Source organism: Oncorhynchus nerka, linkage group LG14 (genome assembly GCF_034236695.1).
Source record: "Oncorhynchus nerka isolate Pitt River linkage group LG14, Oner_Uvic_2.0, whole genome shotgun sequence".
Lineage (NCBI taxonomy): Eukaryota > Metazoa > Chordata > Actinopteri > Salmoniformes > Salmonidae > Oncorhynchus > Oncorhynchus nerka.
Genome location: NC_088409.1, coordinates 26,477,421 through 26,502,355, shown reverse-complemented (window position 1 = coordinate 26,502,355; position 24,935 = coordinate 26,477,421). Strand labels below are relative to the sequence as shown.

The 24,935-nt window shown below is 46.3% G+C and overlaps 2 protein-coding genes across 4 annotated transcripts; both read left to right on the top strand.

Annotated features, from left to right (window-relative positions):
* The first annotated feature begins 5,014 nt into the window (after positions 1 to 5,014).
* On the top strand, positions 5,015 to 19,957 carry LOC115140803 (rho guanine nucleotide exchange factor 5-like). 3 transcript variants are annotated; one of them, XM_029679155.2, is made up of 15 exons: positions 5,015 to 5,541; positions 7,214 to 11,415; positions 12,884 to 12,926; positions 13,605 to 13,654; positions 15,355 to 15,755; positions 15,931 to 16,091; positions 16,234 to 16,386; positions 16,513 to 16,642; positions 16,785 to 16,859; positions 16,958 to 17,047; positions 17,208 to 17,350; positions 17,511 to 17,654; positions 17,773 to 17,843; positions 17,957 to 18,061; positions 18,260 to 19,957. In XM_029679155.2, the coding sequence occupies exons 2-15, from the start codon at positions 7,236 to 7,238 to the stop codon at positions 18,400 to 18,402; spliced, it is 5,889 nt and encodes a 1,962-aa protein (XP_029535015.2). In that variant the 5' UTR covers positions 5,015 to 5,541; positions 7,214 to 7,235; the 3' UTR covers positions 18,403 to 19,957. The 3 variants fall into 3 exon arrangements, with proteins under 3 accessions (XP_029535015.2, XP_029535014.2, XP_064883925.1); XM_029679154.2 differs by having other exon boundaries at positions 5,017 to 5,541; positions 7,214 to 10,632; XM_065027853.1 differs by lacking the exons at positions 5,015 to 5,541; positions 7,214 to 11,415 and having other exon boundaries at positions 11,430 to 12,926.
* A 391-nt stretch (positions 19,958 to 20,348) lies between these two features.
* Positions 20,349 to 24,755, top strand: LOC115140802 (gamma-aminobutyric acid receptor-associated protein-like 1). The gene is made up of 5 exons (XM_029679153.2): positions 20,349 to 20,566; positions 23,162 to 23,251; positions 23,586 to 23,664; positions 23,896 to 24,014; positions 24,294 to 24,755. Exons 2-5 carry the CDS (start codon positions 23,162 to 23,164, stop codon positions 24,357 to 24,359), a joined length of 354 nt encoding a protein of 117 aa, XP_029535013.1. The 5' UTR covers positions 20,349 to 20,566; the 3' UTR covers positions 24,360 to 24,755.
* Positions 24,756 to 24,935: the final 180 nt, after the last annotated feature.

The following is a 24,935-nucleotide window of genomic DNA, read 5'->3' as shown; positions in this document are numbered from 1 at the left end:
CCATTACTTTAGCCAGTGTAAATCTGTGAAACAACATTAATGGCTTCAGCAATGCAGAGCTTCAAATCAAATTTTATTTGTCAAATGTGCCGAACATACACCTTACAAATACTTACAAGCCCTTAACCAACAATGCAGTTTTAAGATAAATAACTGTTAAGTAAAAAATGGCTAAGTAAAAAATTAAAGTAACAAATTACATTTACATTTAAGTCATTTAGCAGACACTCTTATCCAGAGCGACTTACAAATTGGTGCATTCACCTTATGACATCCAGTGGAGCAGCCACTTTACAATAGTGCATCTAAATCTTTTAAGGGGGGGAAGGATTACTTTATCCTATCCTAGGTATTCCTTAAAGAGGTGGGGTTTCAGGTGTCTCCGGAAGGTGGTGATTGACTCCGCTGTCCTGGCGTCGTGAGGGAGTTTGTTCCACCATTGGGGGGCCAGAGCAGCGAACAGTTTTGACTGGGCTGAGCGGGAACTGTACTTCCTCAGTGGTAGGGAGGCGAGCAGGCCAGAGGTGGATGAACGCAGTGCCCTTGTTTGGGTGTAGGGCCTGATCAGAGCCTGGAGGTACTGAGGTGCCGTTCCCCTCACAGCTCCGTAGGCAAGCACCATGGTCTTGTAGCGGATGCGAGCTTCAACTGGAAGCCAGTGGAGAGAGCGGAGGAGCGGGGTGACGTGAGAGAACTTGGGAAGGTTGAACACCAGACAGGCTGCGGCGTTCTGGATGAGTTGTAGGGGTTTAATGGCACAGGCAGGGAGCCCAGCCAACAGCGAGTTGCAGTAATCCAGACGGGAGATGACAAGTGCCTGGATTAGGACCTGCGCCGCTTCCTGTGTGAGGCAGGGTCGTACTCTGCGGATGTTGTAGAGCATGAACCTACAGGAACGGGCCACCGCCTTGATGTTAGTTGAGAACGACAGGGTGTTGTCCAGGATCACGCCAAGGTTCTTAGCGCTCTGGGAGGAGGACACAGTGGAGTTGTCAACCGTGATGGCGAGATCATGGAACGGGCAGTCCTTCCCGGGAGGAAGAGCAGCTCCGTCTTGCCGAGGTTCAGCTTGAGGTGGTGATCCGTCATCCACACTGATATGTCTGCCAGACATGCAGAGATGCGATTCGCCACCTGGTCATCAGAAGGGGGAAAGGAGAAGATTAATTGTGTGTCGTCTGCATAGCAATGATAGGAGAGACCATGTGAGGTTATGACAGAGCCAAGTGACTTGGTGTATAGCGAGAATAGGAGAGGGCCTAGAACAGAGCCCTGGGGACACCAGTGGTGAGAGCACGTGGTGAGGAGACGGATTCTCGCCACGCCACCTGGTAGGAGCGACCTGTCAGGTAGGACGCAATCAAGCGTGGGCCGCGCCGGAGATGCCCAACTCAGAGAGGGTGGAGAGGAGGATCTGATGGTTCACAGTATCGAAGGCAGCCGATAGGTCTAGAAGGATGAGAGCAGAGGAGAGAGAGTTAGCTTTAGCAGTGCGGAGCGCCTCCGTGATACAGAGAAGAGCAGTCTCAGTTGAATGACTAGTCTTGAAACCTGACTGATTTGGATCAAGAAGGTCATTCTGAGAGAGATAGCGGGAGAGCTGGCCAAGGACGGCACGTTCAAGAGTTTTGGAGAGAAAAGAAAGAAGGGATACTGGTCTGTAGTTGTTGACATCGGAGGGATCGAGTGTAGGTTTTTTCAGAAGGGGTGCAACTCTCGCTCTCTTGAAGACGGAAGGGACGTAGCCAGCGGTCAGGGATGAGTTGATGAGCGAGGTGAGGTAAGGGAGAAGGTCTCCGGAAATGGTCTGGAGAAGAGAGGAGGGGATAGGGTCAAGCGGGCAGGTTGTTGGGCGGCCGGCCGTCACAAGACGCGAGATTTCGTCTGGAGAGAGAGGGGAGAAAGAGGTCAGAGCACAGGGTAGGGCAGTGTGAGCAGAACCAGTGGTGTCGTTTGACTTAGCAAACGAGGATTGGATGTCGTCGACCTTCTTTTCAAAATGGTTGACGAAGTAATCTGCAGAGAGGGAGGAGGGGGGGGAGGGGGAGGAGGATTCAGGAGGGAGGAGAAGGTGGCAAAGAGCTTCCTAGGGTTAGAGGCAGATGCTTGGAATTTAGAGTGGTAGAAAGTGGCTTTAGCAGCAGCGACAGAAGAGGAAAATGTAGAGAGGAGGGAGTGAAAGGATGCCAGGTCCGCAGGGAGGCGAGTTTTCCTCCATTTCCGCTCGGCTGCCCGGAGCCCTGTTCTGTGAGCTCGCAATGAGTCGTCGAGCCACGGAGCGGGAGGGGAGGACCGAGCCGGCCTGGAGGATAGGGGACATAGAGAGTCAAAGGATGCAGAAAGGGAGGAGAGGAGGGTTGAGGAGGCAGAATCAGGAGATAGGTTGGAGAAGGTTTGAGCAGAGGGAAGAGATGATAGGATGGAAGAGGAGAGAGTAGCGGGGGAGAGAGAGCGAAGGTTGGGACAGCGCGATACCATCCGAGTAGGGGCAGTGTGGGAAGTGTTGGATGAGAGCGAGAGGGAGAAGGATACAAGGTAGTGGTCGGAGACTTGGAGGGGAGTTGCAATGAGGTTAGTGGAAGAACAGCATCTAGTAAAGATGAGGTCTAGCGTATTGCCTGCCTTGTGAGTAGGGGGGGAAGGTGAGAGGGAGAGGTCAAAAGAGGAGAGGAGTGGAAAGAAGGAGGCAGAGAGGAATGAGTCAAAGGTAGACGTGGGGAGGTTAAAGTCGCCCAGAACTGTGAGAGGTGAGCCGTCCTCAGGAAAGGAGCTTATCAAGGCATCAAGCTCATTGATGAACTCTCCGAGGGAACCTGGAGGGCGATAAATGATAAGGATGTTAAGCTTGAAAGGGCTGGTAACTGTGACAGCATGGAATTCAAAGGAGGCGATAGACAGATGGGTAAGGGGAGAAAGAGAGAATGACCACTTGGGAGAGATGAGGATCCCGGTGCCACCACCCCGCTGACCAGAAGCTCTCGGGGTGTGCGAGAACACGTGGGCGGACGAAGAGAGAGCAGTAGGAGTAGCAGTGTTATCTGTGGTGATCCATGTTTCCGTCAGTGCCAAGAAGTCGAGGGACTGGAGGGAGGCATAGGCTGAGATGAACTCTGCCTTGTTGGCCGCAGATCGGCAGTTCCAGAGGCTACCGGAGACCTGGAACTCCACGTGGGTCGTGCGCGCTGGGACCACCAGATTAGGGTGGCCGCGGCCACGCGGTGTGGAGCGTTTGTATGGTCTGTGCAGAGAGGAGAGAACAGGGATAGACAGACACATAGTTGACAGGCTACAGAAGAGGCTACGCTAATGCAAAGGAGATTGGAATGACAAGTGGACTACACGTCTCGAATGTTCAGAAAGTTGAGCTTACGTAGCAAGAATCTTATTGACTAAGATGATTAAAAATGATACAGTACTGCTGAAGTAGGCTAGCTGGCAGTGGCTGCGTTGTTGACTCTGTAGGCTAGCTGGCAGTGGCTGCGTTGTTGATTCGGGGGCTAGCTGGCTAGCTAGCAGTGTTAGCTAGCAAATAATTAAAGAGCAGCAGTAAAATAACAGTAGCGAGGTTATATACGGGGGTATTTGTACAGAGTCAATGTGCGGGGGCACCGGTTATTCGAGGTAATATGTACATGTAGGTAGAGTTAAAGTGACTATGCATAGATAATAAACAGAGAGTAGCAGAAGCTTAAAAAATAGTGTGTGTGTAGGGGTGTATAGGATGATATAGTTGATATAGAATATAAAATACAATCATTTTGTCCGTCTTTATTTACTTACAAGTCATTAGGCATTTTATAAATAATATGTTCAAGGCCTGAATGGACCAGTCATGTGCATCATCACGCAGAGCAGAGGTCTGATACCAAACACACAGTTTAAAACAGGAAAGATGTAGGGGGAAGTCACATGGATGTCTACCATGGCTGAATGTGTCACTAATTTCATCATGATGACCATTCTTCCCACTCTTCCGAGGAACCTCAACTCAGCTGACAGTGAAATAACTACATCAAGCTCACAATGATATAGACAAAAGTATGATCGAGGATCAACAATGTTTCTTCACTGATCACTGTGTGGAGTGGTGATGGTGATATAGTCCAAACCTGTTTTCTCTGTCTGATTGTCACTAACCTAATTGGCATCCTCCTTCATGCATTGACGTGAAAGGATTAGAGGTAGCCCACCACTTCATTTATTGGTTTAAACAGAGTGCATGCAATCCAGGTATGTTTGATCTTGGGATGAGGGTACAATAGGATTATCTACAGGTGGAACGGACAGATGTGAAAATACAGTTTTTTCTCCACAAATATTTTGCAACAGACTTGATGAATATTGTCATCATTCAATTGCCATTGATTGCTGTCTCCCATCCAGGGGGGGTGTAGCTTCCCTCCACTCTGACACCCCACCCTCATCGAACCCCAGCCCAGAAAATACCAGCGGAAAGGAGCAATACCATACATCTTTCTGACACGTTAACTTATGGATTTACATGTTTAGTGATCTTATAGATTCCAGTCATTTCTCATGGATAATAAAAAGACTGTTTACATACTTAAATCATTGATATTTGTAATGACTCGGGCCCCAAGGTTTCCTAATCATGTCACGTGGTCTGGGTAAACTCCTGGCCCTAGCAGCACTGACAGTACAGCTGACATATATATATAATTCCCTCTTCCTTTTCTGTCATTGCCCAATCCTGTTACTGTGATCTGAAGAACTAGCTTTCCTTTTCTGTGGAACTTGGAGTTCTTTCCCACTTTACTACTTCTCCAGGGAATGTTAGGGACGTTTTTATAAGCCTGCTGTAGGCTGTGTTGGTGGTTTGTTTGCTGAGTCGCTGTGTGAGTGTGTTCTCACTCCTCTTTGCCTCCCCTCCCCCTTCCTTGATTCTAGAATCTACAACCCCTACCTACCTTAAGTGTGCTATGCAGACACACCCGACTATCCTGCATCAACCAATCACAGACAAGGGAGAGTCACCCAGGAGGTGTACTTCCTGTATTTAGTGAGAGGAATGGAGCAGGATAGAGAGAGATAGTGAGTCAGCGAGCTTCATCTCGGGATCAACAGTAACTGATCACGTCAGTGTTGGAGGAAGGAGAACAGAGTGATTTGTGGGATGAAGTCCGCGGGCTTTCATTTAGTTTGTCCAGATTCTTCTGTTCATTAACAGCGGCTGTGAAGACAAGACAGAGAGAAAAATAGGAAGGGGAAGATAAGTGTCAATCTGTTCAGACTTGTTTGGGAATTTGAGCAAGGAAGGAGGGAGGAGGAGGAGGGGTGAAACAGCAAGAAAGAGAGAGAGAAGAACAGAGGGGAGAGGTTGACAGACAGATTGAGAAGAAAACAGATGCTGAGAGAGACAGAGGGTCAGGATTGGATTAAAGTTGAAATAGAACTCCCCCCCAGCAGATCTGGAGAGGAAGGATTGCTTGTGTTGTGCAATCCTTGTTAGTTCACACTACTAATCTAACTGAGAGCTGCAGAGAGAAGGGAGACTGGACATCTCTAGCGTACTAAACTCAGGTGAGTCCCTCAGATCTCTTTACTGTGTTTCTCTACTGATCTACCAGTCATTTTACAGTTCTAACATTGATTTATGGCTAATTTGTCTAGTGGTTTATGTGTTACATGTGTGTTCATTGTGTGTAAGAGTCCTGTTTTAGGGTTAGTTGGTGCGCTGAGCGATGTTATGTGGACTGTGCTATGCAGACGTGTGCTGAGCGATGTTATGTGGACTGTGCTATGCAGACGTGTGCTGAGCGATGTTATGTGGACTGTGCTATGCAGACGTGTGCTGAGCGATGTTATGTGGACTGTGCTATGCAGACGTGAACTGTGCTGCGTTCAGTAAATCAGTGTTCCCAGGTGTCACAATCTGCGGGGCTGTAACTGTCATTATCTACAACACTTTGCTGTTGGCTCTGTTGTTGTATAGATACTTGGCGCTCCAAGCTTAAAGTGAAAATATAGTTTTTGAGTAGATTTTCTCTTTAAATTAACTCAAGCAGTTAGCAGTAGAACCCATTGAGTTCAAGTGTATTGAATTACAGGGTTGGCTATTAAGTGTTGTCTGACTAAAGGTGATGTGATGCTGTGGTCTCAAACTGATCGCATAAACACATTGTTGCCTGTGATTCTTATCATAACACCCACAGTTATAACACATTGGACTTGTGTTGTATTATAGTTACAGTATTTTCACCTTTTTGTAATTACATTTTTTTTCTACTTCCAATTTGAATGAATGAATAGTGAAGCATTGGTCAGGGCTGGTAAAGACACTAGGCCACTATTCAGCTTCAGTGTTCAGAGGCCACAATAGGCCTAACATGGAACCAAAACCGGTTGCGACGTGCGCTATCGTGCATACATTTATTTTGTCCCCCTACACCAAACGCGATCACGACATGCAGGTTAAAATATCAAAACAAACTCTGAACCAATGACATTAATTTGGGGAGAGGTCGAAAAGCATTAAACATCTATGGCAATTTAGCTAGTTAGCTTGCACTTGCTAGAGAATTTGTCCTATTTAGCTAGTTAGTTTACATTTGCTAGCTAATTTGTCCTATTTAGCTAGCTTGCTGTTGCTAGCTAATTTGTCCTGGGATATAAACATTGAGGTGTTATTTTACCTGAAATGCACAAGGTCCTCTACTCCGACAATTAATCCACACATAAAACGGCCAGCCGAATCGTTTCTAGTCATCTCTCCTCCTCCCAGGATTTTTCATCTTTGAACTTATATGGGGATCCATCTACACTTTCATAGTATTACCATGACAACCGGCAAAACAGTTTGTCTTTCAATCACCCACGTGGGTATAACCAATGAGGAGATGGGAGAGGCAGGACTTTCAGCCTGATCTGCGTCAGAAATAGAAAGGAGTTCTATTTTAGCTCTTGGCATCGCAGACGCTCGTTGGCGCGCGTGAGCAGTGTTGGTGCAATAATGGAAAAACATGGATCTCTAAATGTATTTTGCGACACTCGCGCACGCGACGTGTCCGGTCTGGTCAGCATGTAATGCTGTTGTTACCCTTCCATTTTCATTGATCTCAATATTATTTTATCTCCATTTCGTGATTGAAAGTGTTGCTACTTCAAGTGATTATATTGGTTGTGGCAGTATCCTTGCAGAATGTCCAGATTGTGATGAATTATAAATTAATGAGAGAATATTACCATCTTTCAGGTTCTGAAAAAAGTATGTTACCATGGGGACCAAACGCCCCAGTCTGACTCCCTTTGACACATCTGATCCATCCAATCAAAGCGCTTCCTACTTGAACCCTCAGCCAATCAGCCAGATCTGCCGTGAAACAAGTCCCAGACCTGGAACTGTGGCCCGGACAGACAGAGAGAGGGAGGGGATCCGAGAGGAGGAATGGAGGAGAGAAAGAGAAATGGAGAGATTTAAGGACAAGACAAGAAATAGAAGAAAAGAGATGGAACCCGGACCAAGAGAGAGGAACAGAGAGAAGGACTGTTCCCCCATATCCAGAGGGAGGGAGGAGGAAAGGGAATGGAGAGAGAGAGAAAGGGGGGGAGCGGGAGAGAGACGTGCCAATGGAAGACCTACTTCAAATCTGGAGATCAGGAACCACAGAGACAGAGAAAAGGAGAGAAAGAAAGGAGACACGTTTCCTACAATTATAAAACATAGCAAAGAGAGAGACAGAAAAATGAGTGCATTTGTGGAGGAAGATGTGGGGAAAGAAGGAATGAGACAATTGGAGAGACCGAAGGGAACAGAGATGGACGACTGGGAGAGAGAACGAGAGACAGCAGCAAAGATACAGCGGTATCGAGATGCAGAGAGGGACTTCCAAAGGCACAGAGAGAGGGAGAGGGAGAAGGAGAGAATCAGGGCACAGGAGGACAGAGAGAAGAATGGAGGAAAGCCCATGGAGGATAAGACCGTGAGACGGAGGGAGAGAGCGAGGGAAGCAGAGCCAGATTTCAGAGAGAGGAGAAGAGCGAGGGACTCAAAGGGCAATGGCCTATGGAGCAAAAGAGAGAGGTATATGGATAGAGAGCGAGAGAGGCTAAAACTCTGGCAGGGAGAAAGGGAAGTTAGAGGAAGAGAGGGAGATTCACAGAACTATTCAGATAGAGAGGGCAGGGATGGAAGGAGGGAAGGAAATACTGAGGGACAGAGGGACACCAGGAGTGAGGGAGACAGTGATGGAGAGAAGAGGAAAGAGAGAGTGAGAGATAACAACAGAAGAGAACTGAAACATCTGCACAGTAAAAGTGAGGGGGACACTGAGGGGAACGCAGCATGGGATAGAGTGAGGGAAAAAGAGAGACAGAAATGGAGTGGGGGGGAGATGTACAGAGAGAGGGATGGAAGTAAAGATGCTTATAGACAGAGAGTGAGGGACGGGGGCAGGGACATTGATGAAGAGAGGGACATGGACAGATACAGGAGAAAAGTGAGGGAAGTGGAGAGAGAGAGGGATGGGGTGAGAGAAGGGGGCAGGCAAGAGAGCGGACCAAGGGAAAGGAGGGATCCGGAGAAAGATGGGGAGAAAACACAGCCCAATGTAAAAGGAGAGAGAGGGAATCGGATGGATGGAGAGAGATTCAGAGAGAGGGAGAGATATTCCAAGGGGAAGGATGAAGAGAGGAGGTGCAGGGAGAAGAGTGACAGAGAGACAGATCCCAAAAGGGAGGGAGAAGCAGATGGAGCTAGCCGATCGCCGAGTGAGACAGCCCCAAGGGTGCCACCACGAGTCCAGAGCAGTGGAGAAAGGAGCAGTGACCTAGAGAGGGAAAGAAAATGGAGAAGAGGAAGAGAAAGTCATGAAGAGAAGGAGTCAGAGGGAGATGTGGACAGGGGGCAGAGAGACTGTAGTGAAAGAGAGAGACCAGATAGAGTGAGGGGGAGAGAAGAAGGAAAGGAAGAGACCATACCAAAGCGCCCTGAGCAGAGGAAGATGTGGTTAGAACCACAGAAGGTCAGATATAACAAAGACTCCTCTTTAGAGGATGATGTTATAGAGCGAGAAAGAGATAGGCACACTAACAGATGGAGAGAGAGAAGTGAAGAAGAGGACAGATCCGTGGAACAAAGGACAGGCAGAGATAAAGAGAGGAAGACAGAGGGAGAAGGACAAGAGGACAGGTCGGTGGAACAAAGAAAGTCCATAGACGACGAGAGAGAAGCTGAGAGGGAGGGAGGGAGGGAGAGGTATTTGGAGAGAGGGTTAAATGTAGATGAAGACGATGAGACAGAAGCCTGGAGGAGTTATAGCAGAGGAGAGGAACACCAGACTTACAGCGATGGAGAGAGAGAGGAACGCTGGCAGAGGGACAGGGAGACAGAGAGAGAGAATGTGACAGATAACACAGAGGGTGACAGAGAGGAAGAAGGAAGAAGTGATAGATATGCAGAGTGGGAAGGAGAGAGGGATAGAATTCCTTCCTCTGAGGACGGCTTTATCACTGTGTCCAGTGGTGGAGAAGAGGAGTTTGAGGACTGCAAGGAATTCGTGGAAGTTGGGTTCACTAATCATGTTACCAGGCAACCTGTTAGCTTTCAGGGGAGCGAGGGAGAGATGGAGAGAGGTGGAGGGAGAAGACATGAAAGAGAGAGAGAAAGAGCAGAAGAGCGGACAGAGCAAAAAGATGATGCATTGGAGGGAGAGGTGAATGACGGAAATGGGAAGAAGCAACCCACCTATGTATTCTGTGTGATTGGACAAACACTGCCCAGGTCAAAACCCAATCAGACAGCAGTCCTGGGTGACATGGAATCAGAGCGGACCAATCAAAATCCTGGATATGGTCATAGGGACAGTGGTGACATCACACACCTCCCTCATGAGAACCCTTCCAGAGATGGAGACCAAGGGGCAGAGGATGAGAGAAAAATAGTGAGGGATGAGATCCACGTGCCAAAGGGGGAGAGAACAGACACAGAAGAGAGCTCCATAGTGGACGTCAGTCACACCACCCTAGAACGAGAGAGCGGAGAACGACTGAAGGTCATGGAGGAGAACCCATACGCTGAGATAGAGCGAAGGAGGAACTCTGAGACCGAAAAACTCCTCAAAGAGTGGAGAGAAAGACATGAAGAGTACACCGAAACAAGAGAGAGGGACCCAACAGACAGGAGGAGGATAGAACCAGAGATAGGTCCATCTTCGCATCCCAGTGGAGAGTACCACCACCATGGGATCCCTGTAGTTGACCAAGCCACCTCTGACCAGAATAACCCTGTAGTGATGAGCCCAGAGGAAGCTGTGGCCATCCAAATCTGTATAAGGGGAGCCTGGAGCACAGAAGAGGAGGCCAAGCGCCACTCCCAGGCCTCACACATGAAGTGGGCCAAGAACGTATTGAGCGAGATCCTTGGCAGCTCGGAGGAACCAGCCCTCGGCAACCCCCAGCCAGAGTCACAGGGAGGTCAAGAGGTCAGCCAGACTACGAGAGGGACCGAGAAGGTAGAAGAGGAGCTAGAGGAAGAAAAGGATGAGACGCTAGAGGGGGGAGGAGCCTCACCCGTCTACGCCACGGTTCAGAAGAGGAAGAAGCGTGGGAGGAAGTCGGTGGAGGAGAGGCTGGCTGAACTGGAGGCAGAGCCAGGGAAGCTGGAGGATGAGAGAGGTACAGGGGAGAAACTAGCAGACGTGCATGCTGAGGCTTTCACAACTATGCTTGGTGATGGCAAACCCATAGACATGCATGCTGCCCTGACCCTACACAATACTCATGGTGACACACCTACAGACACACAGGGAGAGGAGGTGGAGGGTAACAATGTGTGTGCGGACAGACAAACAGACAGTCATATACATATCCAGGTAGAGATGGTGACAGAGGATGAGGGTGAGATGGAGAAAGGGGTCGAAGTTGGGGACGAGGTTCATATACTGGATGCAGAGAAAGAAGCGGATTCCCAGAAAGAGGAAGATCTGTTTCTCTCTGTGAGCAACACCCTGTACAAACCAACCAGCTGCCCCAGCCTTATATACAACCCTGATTCAGAACAACCTATCACCACCATAGAGGAAAAGACAGAGGAAGAAGAGGAGAAAGAGAGGACTGTGGGAGAGGGGGAAGAGAATAGTGTGGTAGAGAGGAAGCAGGAAAGGAGCATAGAAGATGGGACCGAGGACAGGGGGAAAGTGGGAGAGGCAACTGAGGAAAGGAAAGTGGAAAGGGAGGAGGAGAAGAGGGTAGGAGGGGAAGAGGAGAGGATGAGGGAGGGCAAGGAAAATAGTAAAAAAACGGGAGGGGGGATGAAGAGCACTTGTAGCTTCCAAGATTTGGGCACCGATGTTCGGTATAGGAGGCTGGGGTTCCACAAGACAACAGAAAGAAGAAACGAGGAAGGAGAAGGAAGAGGAGATGCGAGGGATCGCAGAACAAGAATATTCCAGGTGTCAGGTGAGACAGACAGAAAGAGAAGGAGGAATAAATCGAGAGAAAAGCAGCACCTCACACAGATTAACATTAGAACATCCTAATCATGATCTTCATGCTCAACTCATTTCATGATCATCTCAATCATCTCATTTTGTCAACCTAACCAAACCTTTTAGAACACCAGGCCAAAGAGTTCAAACTTTTTCATTTGAAGACAGTTATACAACTGTTCATTCTTAGTTATTGATACTCACATGAAGAAATACTATAGTATACTATGGTATAAATACTATATTATAAACCAGGTGTTTCAAGCCCTGAACGCTGATTGTCTGAAAGACGTGGTATAACAGACTGTCTAACACTGGTGTGACAAAAAAGTACTTTGTACTGTTCTAATTAAGTTGGTAACCAGTTTATAATAGCAATAAGGTACCTCAGGGGTTTGTGGTATATGGCCAATGTACCACGACTAAGGGCTGTATCCAGGCACTCCTCGATGCGTCCTGCATAAGAACAGCTCTTAGCCATGGTATATTAGCCATATACAACACCCCATCTCGCCTTTTTGCTTAAGTATTCACTGTAGGGTTTTTGCAGACTTTACTGTAGTGTTTTTGCAGAATACTGGAATATTTACTGTAGTATACTGTAGTATTTACAATTAACTATAGTATAAATACTGTAGTAAAAGAACTGTAGTATATACAAAAGTAATTAATGTAGTGTTTTTGCGAATTGTAATATACTGTAGTATTTACTGGAGTGTTTTTGCTGACGAGTGTTTTTGTGGACATTACTGTAGTATTTACCATAGTATTCTACAGTATACTACAACATTCTATAGTAAGTATTGTAATATTCTATAGTAAACTAGTATTTTTTCATGTGGGATCTCACAAAAATCTTAATGCGATCCAACCTCTGATGCTAACTAACCCAACCTTACCACAACTGTGGACTTCTGTTCTGCTGTTTAAATTTCCTTATAATCTAGGTGTGAATTTCATCATCAGTTCATTGAAGTGATTTTATGCAGAGACTTACAAGAAATTCCAATTTGTAAGTCGCTCTGGATAAGAGCGTCTGCTAAATGACGTAAATGTGAACTGCCATCAGCTGAGTCACTGAAATGGGGGAAGGGGGCGGGGGAAAGGGAGGAGGACAGTGTAGGTGGAGACAGTGTGGCAATCCCAGAATCTCGCAATAAATAGGCAGGGTTAGACTGTCTGGAACCAGAACTCATTCTTCCTCCATGACTCTTCTAGCCATTCTATCCCAGCTCTGTTGTCAGTTCAGTAGTTCTGTTTAGAGCACAGCACCTAGAGTGGAGCACAGCCAGGGGAGTTCTGCAAACAACCCAAAACAGCTCTGCCTGTTCTGTAGGCCATATTGGGCTGAGCTGTTCTCAGCCACAGTATATTACATTATTGGGTTATGTTGCTCTATCTCTCTGGACGACACTGGAACCAATATGTTCTGCTTCCAGATGAGGAGGAAGTGAGCGTCAACTGGGGAGACGTGGACCTGAGGTGAGTAGAAGAGGGGGCACATGTTATGTTAGTGCACTGGGCTACCACAGTGACTGTTTTATTACATGCTCATATTTTATTTTATGTATAGAGTCAGTCTTTTTATGTCATGCATGCAATAAGTACATTTAGATTTGTTGCCTGCCATTTAACCCTAACATTAGGCTCTGTTAGTTAGTGCCTGAGTTAAAATTTTCACGAACCGGCTCAAAGTCTGTAACAAAAAGGGAGACAACGTGGAGATTAGGGATAACAAAAATACATTTATTAACTGCGGTAACGTAAATACAATTAACAATGGTGTGTGTAATCAGTAGTGTAAGTGAGTGGTTGCGTGCATAAATGTGATAATGAGGGGAGTTGAAAGGGGCCAAAGCAAACAAACAAAACAACCACAAAAAATGCTACTACCAAATTCTAACAGTGTGTCTACATGGAGAGAGTTTTCTCAATGAATGGGGGAAGAGGTGTATTTATCCCGGGACACACCCGGGCCCAGGTGTGTCCCATGTCGCTCAGCTCCGCTCAGCTCCACTCGCCGAAAACAAGGAAACCAAGAGCAAAGAGAAAGAATACGGCAGACAGAGTGGGAGGGTCGTCACAAAATATACCACACTACTTCTGTAGATGAAGTGTGGACGGTTCCCTGTCCTGACTTCTGTCTCTCCCTCTGTCCAGGAATGTCACGGATACCATCAGAATGGATAGGAGGAACTCCAAATTTTACAGTGAGTATCTATGCTCTACCTCTACTGCGCTACGTCTACTGCTCTACCTCTACTGCTCTGCATCTACTGCTCAGCTTCTTCTGCTCTACCTCTACTGCGCTACGTCTACTGCTCTGCCTCTACTGCTCTGCCTCTACTGCTCTGCCTCTACTGCTCTACCTCTACTGCGCTATGTCTACTGCTCTACCTCTACTGCTCTGCATCTACTGCTCAGCTTCTTCTGCTCTACCTCTACTGCGCTACGTCTACTGCTCTGCCTCTACTGCTCTGCCTCTACTGCTCTGCCTCTACTGCTCTACCTCTACTGCTCTACCTCTACTGCGCTATGTCTACTGCTCTACCTCTATTGCTCTACTTCTACTGCTCTAGCTCTATTGCTCTAGCTCTACTGCTCTAGCTCTACTGCTCTAGCTCTTGCTCTAGCTCTACTGCTCTACCTCTACTGCTCTGCCTCTACTGCTCTGCCTCTACTGCTCAGCTTCTTCTGCTCTACCTCTACTGCTCTAGCTCTATTGCTCTAGCTCTACTGCTCTACCTCTACTGCTCTAGCTCTATTGCTCTACCTCTACTGCTCTACCTCTACTGCTCTGCCTCTACTGTTCAGCTTCTTCTGCTCTACCTCTTCTGCTCTACCTCTACTGCTCTACCTCTACTGCTCTGCCTCTACTGCTCTGCCGCTACTGCTCTACCTCTACTGCTCTACTGCTCTGCCTCTACTGCTCTACCTCTACTGCTCTACTGCTCTGCCTCTACTGCTCTACCTCTACTGCTCTGCCTCTCTTTTCTCTCCTTCATCCCTGAGGCACTCACATCCACTTTCACACATCCACTTCTCTGAAATGTATTTTATATGTAATAATATGATAGTAATGTTAGTTCAATAGCACATTTTATGCTACAATGAGCAGAGATAGCTAGTCTTGTGTTTATGGCTATGTAGGTATGGAATCTGTGAAGGCACATGTATTTCTAGGTTGACTACGCTCCTTGTAATTTGAAATGAAAAAGTCAGTAAAATCATACAAGATATTTCCACAGACAGATATCATCTGCCAGTGAAGGTACTGTTAAACAAACGTGTCCACAGACAGATTGAATCTGAGACTAGATATGACTGTATAGCAGTGTACTATGAGTCCCAAGACAGACTTCTTCCTGTGAATGGCTTAATCATGTAAACAGTGTGTGCTTGATCCCTTTCTGTATTTTCCCAGATTGTTTTCCAGCTCAAACATGTTGTAGGTTTCTTCCACGGAACCTATAAACTGTAGGATTTCATTTTCAGTTCTACTTTCCAACCCAATCGTTTAAACATACCAACATGGCAGCAGGTTTGCAGGTCTATGAGTCATGGTGAAATTGTATGAAATTGGGCAGGTGTGTGTGTGTGTGCGCTCCAGGGCCACAGGCAGGTTTGTGCAGGTATTCATATCTCTTAACGCCAATTAAAACCAACTGTTGCTGCTACAGCATGGCATTCCAAGAAGTGTAAAATGCAAACCATACACTCTGGCTAACCCACTTTTCTGTCTCTCTATACCTCTACCTTTTCATCTATACCCATTCTGTCCCTGTCTAACTTCTCTCTCTCTTACTCTACTCATCTCTCTCGTCACCTCTATTTGCTTCCCCTCCACCTCTACTCCTTTCTCTCTCTTCACTCTCCCTCTCCCTCCTTTCCTCCCTTCGTCCTCTCTCAGATTCCCAGCTCTACCAGCAGTACAGTGAGACGGCCCAGAACAGGGAGATCCTCAGTCAGTCTTGCTCTGACGCCCTCTCCATCTACGAGGAGCTCCCTGTCCCCGTGTCCCCCGTACCCTCCTCTCTGGCCCCCTCGCTCCCTCCGGCTCGCAGGCCCTTACCCTGTCTCCCCCCAGTCATCCACCCCCACTCTCTGTCCCACTCTGGATCTACCTCCAGTGGCACCAGTGCCAAGTTCCTACCCGTACCACAGCCGCCCCAGCCCCCCCCGGCCAGGCCTTCCTCTCCCCGCCTCTCCATCTCCCTCACCCAGTCCCCCAGCCTGTGGCAGGAGATCCCTGAGGTCAGGAACAGTGCTGAGTTTGGGGAGCTGACTAATGACCAGAGACGCCTGCAGGAGGTAAACAAAAACAAACAGTTGACCCTTCAACCAGCGATGTCGATGATGACATTTGCCAGGGGCCTGGTAGCTAATGTTGATTTTGTTTTAGAGCCTGGATCTATGGGTCCTCTGGGTATTTGGAACAGTGCCTGTAATCCCCCCCTCTCTCCCCTTTCTTTCTTCTTCCTGTCAGGTGCAGTTTGAGGTTGTAACTTCAGAAGCGTCGTACTGTCGTAGTCTGGATATTGTGGTGGATCACTTTGTCAAGTCTAAGCAGCTCGGGGAGTTGTTGACTACTCAGGACAGGAGCTGGCTGTTCTCCAGGCTGGCTGATGTCCGAGCCATCAGCCACAGGTGAGAGGACTGGGACTTATTTGTTTGTTCCTCAAACTAGCAAACCCAAAGACTGAATGTCACGGGCCTCTCTATGCCCCTCCTTTATCTTGTTTCTGTCAACGTTTACCACAGTCCTTCTCTGTATTTGTTATTCTCGTAGTTTTCTGTCGAAGCTGGAAGAGAGGGTAGAATCTGATATGATGCACTTCACCTTGTGTGACATCATCGCTCGCCACTGTCAACGCTTCAAGAAGGTCTACGTGCCCTACCTCACCAACCAATCATATCAGGATGCCACTTACCAGAGACTCATGTGAGTCCTCCCCCAGGGTTCACTGACTGGACAGACTCTTTCTGACACTCTTTGTATTACTGCACATTTATATGTGTTTACGTTGACTTACAAACAGCACCTTCTTTCTCTCTGTCTGCCTTGCAGGGATGAGAACCAAGGGTTCAGGCGGGTAGTGGAGAAGTTGGAACGCAGTCCAGTGTGTCAGCGTCTTCCTCTTCGCTCCTTCCTCATTCTCCCCTTCCAGAGGATCACACGAATCAAACTCCTTGTGCAGGTGTGTTTGTGTGACTGTGTGTATGTTTTAAGTGCACAATCTAAGTATGCGATTCCTTATAATCCTCTCTTCGACTCGGTCTCACTCTCCCCTTCTCAATCTCTCTCATTCTCCCCATTTTCTCTCTGTATTTTTGCCTCAGAACATTGTGAAGAGAACAGCCCAAGGCACAGAGGAGGAGGTCCAGGCCATCAAAGCTATGAAGCTACTGGAGAGGGTATGTTACACCCCCCCCTCCTTCTGGTGGTGCACTGTTACATGATGTAGCCAAGAGATAACTGTTAACCATCTCTCTTCTCTCCCTCTGTCCTTCAGTTGATCCAGGAGAGCAATGACAGTATTACTCAGATGAAGAGCATTGAGTCGCTGGTCTCTCTCAGTGCCAGAGTGGACTTTGAATGCAGGGTGAGTAATAAACTACATATCCCATGATCCCCTGCTTTACTGATCCCATGATCCCCTGCTTTGCTGAACATATCTGTGTTGAACTGATCACAATAACAAGTTGCAATACAAGTACAGCAGCAAGCTTTAACCGAGTTTAACCTATGTGTGTGTGTTGTAGACTCTCCCCCTGGTCAGTCAGTCTCGTAGGCTGGTGAGAGAGGGACCGGTGACTGAGATGATGGATTTCTCTCTGAAGGAGACAGAGAGGAGTGTCTACCTTCACCTCTTCAATGACTATCTGCTGCTGTCGCTGCACAAAGAGTGAGTCCCCTCAGACAAACACACTCACACAACAACCAAAGCAAACCAAGCATTTGGAAATCTAGACTGATATCACTTTTTATTGACAAGTTTTTCAATGTTCTCATCATTGGGCATTATTTACTCTCCACTCCTCTCCTCTTCTCCTCCCTCGCTCTAGAGGGGGCAGGTTCACGGTGATAGACCATGCTCCGGTGTCAGAACTGCGAGCTGAGAACTGTCGGGTCAAACTGCACTCTCTAGAGAAGAACCTTTTCCGCCTCCACCTTAACAAGAAAGCCCTGCTACTTAGCACCGACACACAGTAAGACAGAGAGGGTTGTGTGTGTGTGTGAGTGTGTGCCTGTGTGTGTGTTACAAAGAATGAGAGTAGTTTAATCCACAGGTGTGTGTAAAAAGTGTGTTTTCTTGTGATCTTTCAGGGGTGATAAACTGCGTTGGATCTCAGCTGTCTCCAGGCCCCATCCTGTTATTGACTACTCTACAGCACAAGGTGGGTTGAAAATTGCTATACTGCCATCCAGCCTAGCATGGCCAGACAATGGGGACATCTTGACCCTCATGGCCCTGCTGTATTTGTCCTCTGACCCGCTCTCCCATTCACAGACTTCACACAGATGCAGTGCGTCCGAGCCTTCGTTGCCCACCAACCAGATGAGCTGTCCCTGGAGAAGGCTGAGGTCATTCTCGTCCACCAGCAGAGCAGCGACGGTAAGGAAGACAGAACCACCCACTTCCTGATTGGATGTGGGAATACACAACATCTCCATACCTCAGTGTTTTTGAGTGCTACAAATGTGTTGCTTTTTTAGTTGCTTTTTATTAAAACTCTTTCCCTTCTCACCCTTCTTTCCTCTCCCCCTCCCTGTTTCCCTCTCTCGCTCTCTCCCTCTATCTGTCATTCCTCAGGTTGGGTGGAGGGGACCAGGCTGTCAGACAGACACAGAGGATGGACTCCTGAGTCCCACTTGGAAACCATAGCCAGCCTCAGGGTCCGACAGCGCAACCTGCTGGACGCTCTAAAAATTACCACAGCCACGGCTGCAGTATGAGAAGCCAACCACTGCCTGACTGCACTAGTGGAATCCTAGTCACTGTGTTACTGTGGACATGTGGATTTGGACAGTGGATGAAACATAGTGTTTCAGACTGGAGTTGTCCTTCCCGGCCTCAGCCTGCTTATTGGGGATGAATGGCAAGGGGATGAATGGCTTTAGGGGGAGTGCCTTAGATGGGGGTGCCTTAGAGAGAGGCACTGGACTGACATGAATACCTGTAACACTTACAGGAGTGTCAATGTAAATTATTGAAAGGCTTTTGGAGGTGCCTGGGAGTGTCTAGGGTAGCCTTGTAAATCGAACCCTGGCAATGAATGTCGATGGACTGTTACAGGATGTATTGGAAATCAGCCATCTAAGAACATTGTGGATTGAGATCCTGTGGCCCCGGAGAAGGACAGCAGTTTCTCCATAACTGCTTTATTTGGGGACTTTAAAGACATGGCATGGGGCCTCCCGAGTGGCGCAGCGGTCTAAGACGCTGCATTGCAGTGCTAGAGGCCTCATGATACACCTGGGTTCGATCCCAGGCTGTGTTGCAGCCGGCCGCGACCGGGAAACCCATGAGGCGGCACACAATTGGCCCAGCGTCCTCTGGGTTACGGGAGGGTTTGGCTGGCCGGAATGTCCTTGTCTCATCGCGCTCTAGTGCCTCCTTGTGGCAGGTCGGGGGGTTTCAGAAGACGCATGGCTCTCGACCTTCACCTCTCCCGAGTCCGTACAGGAGTTGCAGCGATAGGAGAAGACTGTAACTACCAATGGGATATCATGAAAAAGGGGTAAAAAATAGAACAACTAAAATAAGACATGGTATGATACACCATGGCAGTGTTTTGCAATAGAGGTTATTGTCTTTGAACAAAATGTTTCTATATATTCAGGGCAATGTATTATTTGTGTATATTAAAAAGATTTAATAAATGACTTTTATGGGGGGTACTTATTGGTTGACGGCTCAAATTGAATAGTTCCGCTGCTCTATGTTCACTACATACTTCAGGATAAGACTGCCATCGTTGAAGTCGTTTGTGGTGACGTCTAATTGAGGCGTGTTGTACAAAACAAAGTAATCAGCGACTTGATCATCTTTAACCAATCAGAGTATCAAAGCCAACGACAAATATTTTAAATGCCCCTTTACCGACGTGTGCTCTGGATCTGGCCCAACCCATCGGTTTCTGGGACCAATCAGAACGGTTAGAATGTGTTTGCTTTCTAGAAATCGTCAGGGAGGTATTCAGATCCGTAGAAGAAACTTATGTCTGTGGGCATGGCGTAGCGTTTGACTGGAACAAGGAGTTTGAGTAGCCAGGCGAGGATACTTAATCCCCTATTGAGATACAGAAGAATATGAGATAAAGAGAGAGTTTGCATGCACATTGTTAAGAATGTTGAAAGGGCTGTAAGTGCAATACATTTCCAGGACTGTGCATGTAGCCTACACTATCATTTTATGGCAAAATAGGTGCAATTATAAAAATAAGCTGTTCTGTCTGTCGAGGAGACTGAGAAGTATGCTTTGGAAATAAATGGCCTATGTGAAATACTTTTTCATTTTCTGACTTTTGTTTTTGATAGCAAATAGTGAACAGCAGGAGAACTTGGCTACGCCATAGACTTTAGGCCTAAAATCAATAGCAGACCCTGGTCAAAGGACTTAGACTGAACACAACTATGTTTACAGCCCTGACTTAAAGCGTACTTTTTACAGGACAACTGGTATGTAACGTCTGGCACGTATGCAACGTCTGGCACGTAGAAGAAACAGCTCCTGTCCCAGTTTTCCAACAATTTAATTGGTTGACTAAAACGTAATTCAAGCAAAACCGAGTTGGAGGGCGGGAAACAGCACCATTACTCCAATGGGAGCATTGTAAACAAACTTAAACGCCGCTCTTTGTCCGTCAGCGCAAAGGACGTTCATTGGTCTAAATAACTCAAATTGGGCGTGACGGTATTTGTTGTTTCTGGGGCAAGAAGTAGCTAGCTGGTTAGAACAGTCGGCTATTTAAGAATATATTTCGTTTAAATAATTTCATCCAAAATAACTGTTCGTCGTGCTCATTATATGAAAACGTTGGTTACGTGAAGAGTCGGTGGGAAAGATCGGTGTGGAATTTTCACTTGTATTTGTTTTTATTACGTTTTTCCAAAGAAGGTGAGTGTCTGGCTGTTTATTCATTGTCTTCGCTTCGAGATCGTGCAGCATATTCCTCAATCTTGCACAATATCTGAAATAGCTCATTGGCTTTGATCGATTTGTTGGCTGGGATTGGCTCTCTTTTGGATGTCATGTGAATACGTTTTTCATTCAGCTATAAGGATTCGCCATAACATCCGCTTGCAACGTAAACTAGCTACTGGAGGCAGCTGACGTTAACCTTCGCCTACTCAGCTGACCAAGCCCAAAACTGTAAATAATGACGTGGCCACCTTGCCATTGTCTGAAAAACCACAACAGTAGGCTACTGTAGTTGGCTGTGATATAAACAGGGCTATGCAGCATTCAACCTGTAGCTATTATGATAATACATTTTAGCTAACGTTACCTTGGCGATCACACGATGTTTGTAAATAAGCTGTGTAGCTAATTAATGTATCCACTAGAAAGCAAGACAGTGTGTTCACGCAATGTAGGCTATGTTGTACATTTTCATATCTAATCTCAATATTTAGTTGACCAACAAGTGCAAATATAAGACTATATATGCATATCACATTTATAAAGTTTAAATTAAAAATTAAAAAACGTTTAAACATTGTAGGCCCCTATACATACAATACATTATTTCAAATGATTGAGTTGTCAAGACAGCATACAGTAGCCTATCTGACTCTCCTTGACAAGTTTGTTTTTGTGTACCTGATCCATTATGTCATCATGGTCTTGGTACCTTGATATCAAGGTACAGCTGATAAGTGGCTCCAGGCTTCACACATAGTCAGCTAGTTAGGCTATATTTTACTTTAAAATTAACTATACACATAAGAATAGAGGTTGTTTGAAGAGTATCACTTAACATATTTTTATCATGCATTATTATTTGCACAACTGCAAGTAACAGCAGGATACATACAGTGGGGCAAAAAAGTATTTAGTCAGCCACCAATTGTGCAAGTTCTCCCACTTAAAAAGATGAGAGAGGCCTGTAATTTTCATCAGACAAAATTAGAAAAAAAATCCAGAAAATCACATTGTAGGATTTTTAATCAATTTATTTGCAAATTATGGTGGAAAATAAGTATTTGGTCAATAACAAAAGTTTATCTCAATACTTTGTTATATACCTTCTGTTGGCAATGACAGAGCTCAAATGTTTTCTGTAAGTCTTCACAAGGTTTTCACACACTGTTGCTGGTATTTTGGCCCATTCCTCCATGCAGATCTCCTCTAGAGCAGTAATGTTTTGGGGCTGTTGCTGGGCAACACGGATTTTCAACTCCCTCCAAAGATTTTCTATGGAGGTTGAGATCTGGAGACTGGCTAGGCCACTCCAGGACCTTGAAATGCTTCTTACGAAGCCACTCCTTTGTTGCCCGGGCGGTGTGTTTGGGATCATTGTCATGCTGAAAGACCCAGACACGTTTAATCTTCAATGCCCTTGCTGATGGAAGGAGGTTTTCACTCAAAATCTCACGATTCATGGCCCCATTCATTCTTTCCTTTACACGGTCAGTCGTCCTGGTCCCTTTGCAGAAAAACAGCCCCAAAGCATGATGTTTCCACCCCCATACTTCACAGTAGGTATGGTGTTCTTTGGATGCAACTCAGCATTCTTTGTCCTCCAAACACGACGAGTTGAGTTTTTGCCAAAAGTTATATTTTGGTTTCATCTGACCATATGACATTCTCCCAATCTTCTTCTGGATCATCCAAATGCTCTCTAGCAAACTTCAGACGGGCCTGGACATGTACTGGCTTAAGCAGAGGGACACGTCTGGCACTGCAGGATTTGAGTCCCTGGCGGCGTAGTGTGTTACTGATGGTAGGCTTTGTTACTTTGGTCCCAGCTCTCTGCAGGTCATTCACTAGGTCCCCCCGTGTGGTTCTGGGATTTTTGCTCACTGTTCTTGTGATCATTTTGACCCCACGGGGTGAGATCTTGCATGGAGCCCCAGATCGAGGGAGATTATCAGTGGTCTTGTGTATGTCTTCCATTTCCTAATAATTGCTCCCACAGTTGATTTCTTCAAACCAAGCTGCTTACCTATTGCAGATTCAGTCTTCCCAGCCTGGTGCAGGTCTGCAATTTTGTTTCTGGTGTCCTTTGACAGCTCTTTGGTCTTGGCCATAGTGGAGTTTGGAGTGTGACTGTTTGAGGTTGTGGACAGGTGTCTTTTATACTGATAACAAGTTCAAACAGGTGCCATTAATACAGGTAGCGAGTGGAGGACAGAGGAGCCTCTTAAAGAAGAAGTTACAGGTCTGTGAGAGCCAGAAATCTTGCTTGTTTGTAGGTGACCAAATACTTATTTTCCACCATAATTTGCAAATAAATTCATTAAAAATCCTACAATGTGATTTTCTGGATTTTTTCTTCTTCATTTTGTCTGTCATAGTTGAAGTGTACCTATGGTGAAAATTACAGGCCTCTCTCGTCTTTTTAAGTGGGAGAACTTGCACAATTGGTGGCTGACTAAATAATTTTTTGCCCCACTGTATACAGTGGTGTTGCAATGATAACGGTGCATCCATATATGATGCATTATCAAATGTTAACCACTGTTGACCCATCCCTGTGTGTCTCTGTAGATGGACAGTCAGTACCAGCGCTCTGTACCACTGGAGGTGAGGAGGGCAGAGGGTGAGAGGGTGCGAGCCAAGCATCCTGACAAGATACCGGTGAGTGTGAACAGAATAAATGCCAGTAGTGTTGAATAGCTTCCTTTCCTTAACTCCTTTCTCTTATGACCATTGGTCACTGATCTGAAAGGACATCACACTCATGATTGTGAATTAATTTTCAGGGTCTAAAAACCCTATCCATCCCTTTATCAGCAGATAAGTGATCCTGGCATAGGATTAAAGGAAAGGAAGCTAGTAAGGTGTTATTAAGGTCAGATAGGGTTCAATACATGGATGTTAGCCTTGCATGCCAAGTTTCTTGGCTCCAATTGAATGGGACATGACGGTGCAGTGTGTAATTACTGACCAAGTACTGTGTTCCCTCCACCAGATCATTGTGGAGAGGGCTACCAGGTCGAGAGCTCCTGACCTGGACAAGAAGAAGTACCTTGTGCCCTCTGACCTCACAGGTGAAACTGACGAGATGTCTGTCTTTCTCACAATTATTTCCTCTCTTCCAACTCATGACCTTGTTCTTATCCTCTTCCCTCTCCCCGTGCCTCTCTTCCTTCTCTCCCCCTTCCTTATTTTCTCCACTATAGCGCCACTCTTCCTCTTCTTTTGAAATGAAAGTCTAGGTAATGTGTTTAGTTTCGTTCTGTAAGTCCCTGTTTGACCATCTCTCTATTTTTCTCTCTCAGTGGGTCAACTGTGCTTCCTGATCCGACAACGTGTGTCTATGAGACCTGAGGAGGCTCTCTTCTTTTTCGTCAACAACTCCCTTCCCCCATCCAGTTCTCCTCTCTCCGCTGTCTATGAGGTAAACACACACGCACACTGACACAACCTTTTATCCTACCCCCATGACCCCCTAACGTGAGATCCAGATGCCAGGCATTTCCTCACTATCAGTGACACAACTCCATTACATTGAGATTGTGTTGCGTGGGTTTTGCCTATGTTATAAACAATTAGAATTAAAGTATCATGTTTTATTCAGTGTACATACTTCAGTTATTGTCAGCAGTTCTGCTTTTGCCATTTTAAATCCTTATTTCCTATTTCCCTCCCTGTCCCTGTCCTCCCCGGTCCCTCACAGGAGCACCATGAAGAGGACCTGTTCCTATACATGACCTACAGTAACGAGAGCGTCTACGGTGCCTGAGATGGGACAAAAGGAGGAAAGAGAGAGAGAGACTGGAGATGGGAGAGAACTCTTTGTAATGTTTCAGCACTATTATTCTTTAAGTATTTAGGAGATGGCGGTGGGGAGGAGAGTTTGGTGGGTAGGGTTTGTATAAGTTTTGTCAGTATTTTTGGGGTGATCATATTCTGTGTCAGTATGCTCTCAACCATGGTAAGGCATTCTAAATTTGAAAAATAATGGGGTAATTGGAAATAGGGGGAGTGAAAAAGATATTTCAATAAAAGAAGAGTGTTAAGGGGAAAGCTCTTTCTTTCTCAGCCAGCCATCTGTATTTAATGCAAATAGTATTTTTTTTGTGTAAATTAATATCATGGACTTTTGTGGAAAATAAAATCTGAAATGCATGGTTTGCTAGTTCTGCAGTATGTCATTTTTATTCAAGCAAGCCTGTGTGCGAGTGTGTATTGTCATATCACAACCTGTCCCCATCTCATCCTCTATTTTAAAAAGTTGTGAATGTAAGACATTGGTCTTTTGCAGAAGTTCTAAGGTGTTTCATTTGGATATACTGTGTGATTCATTTTGTCTATCACA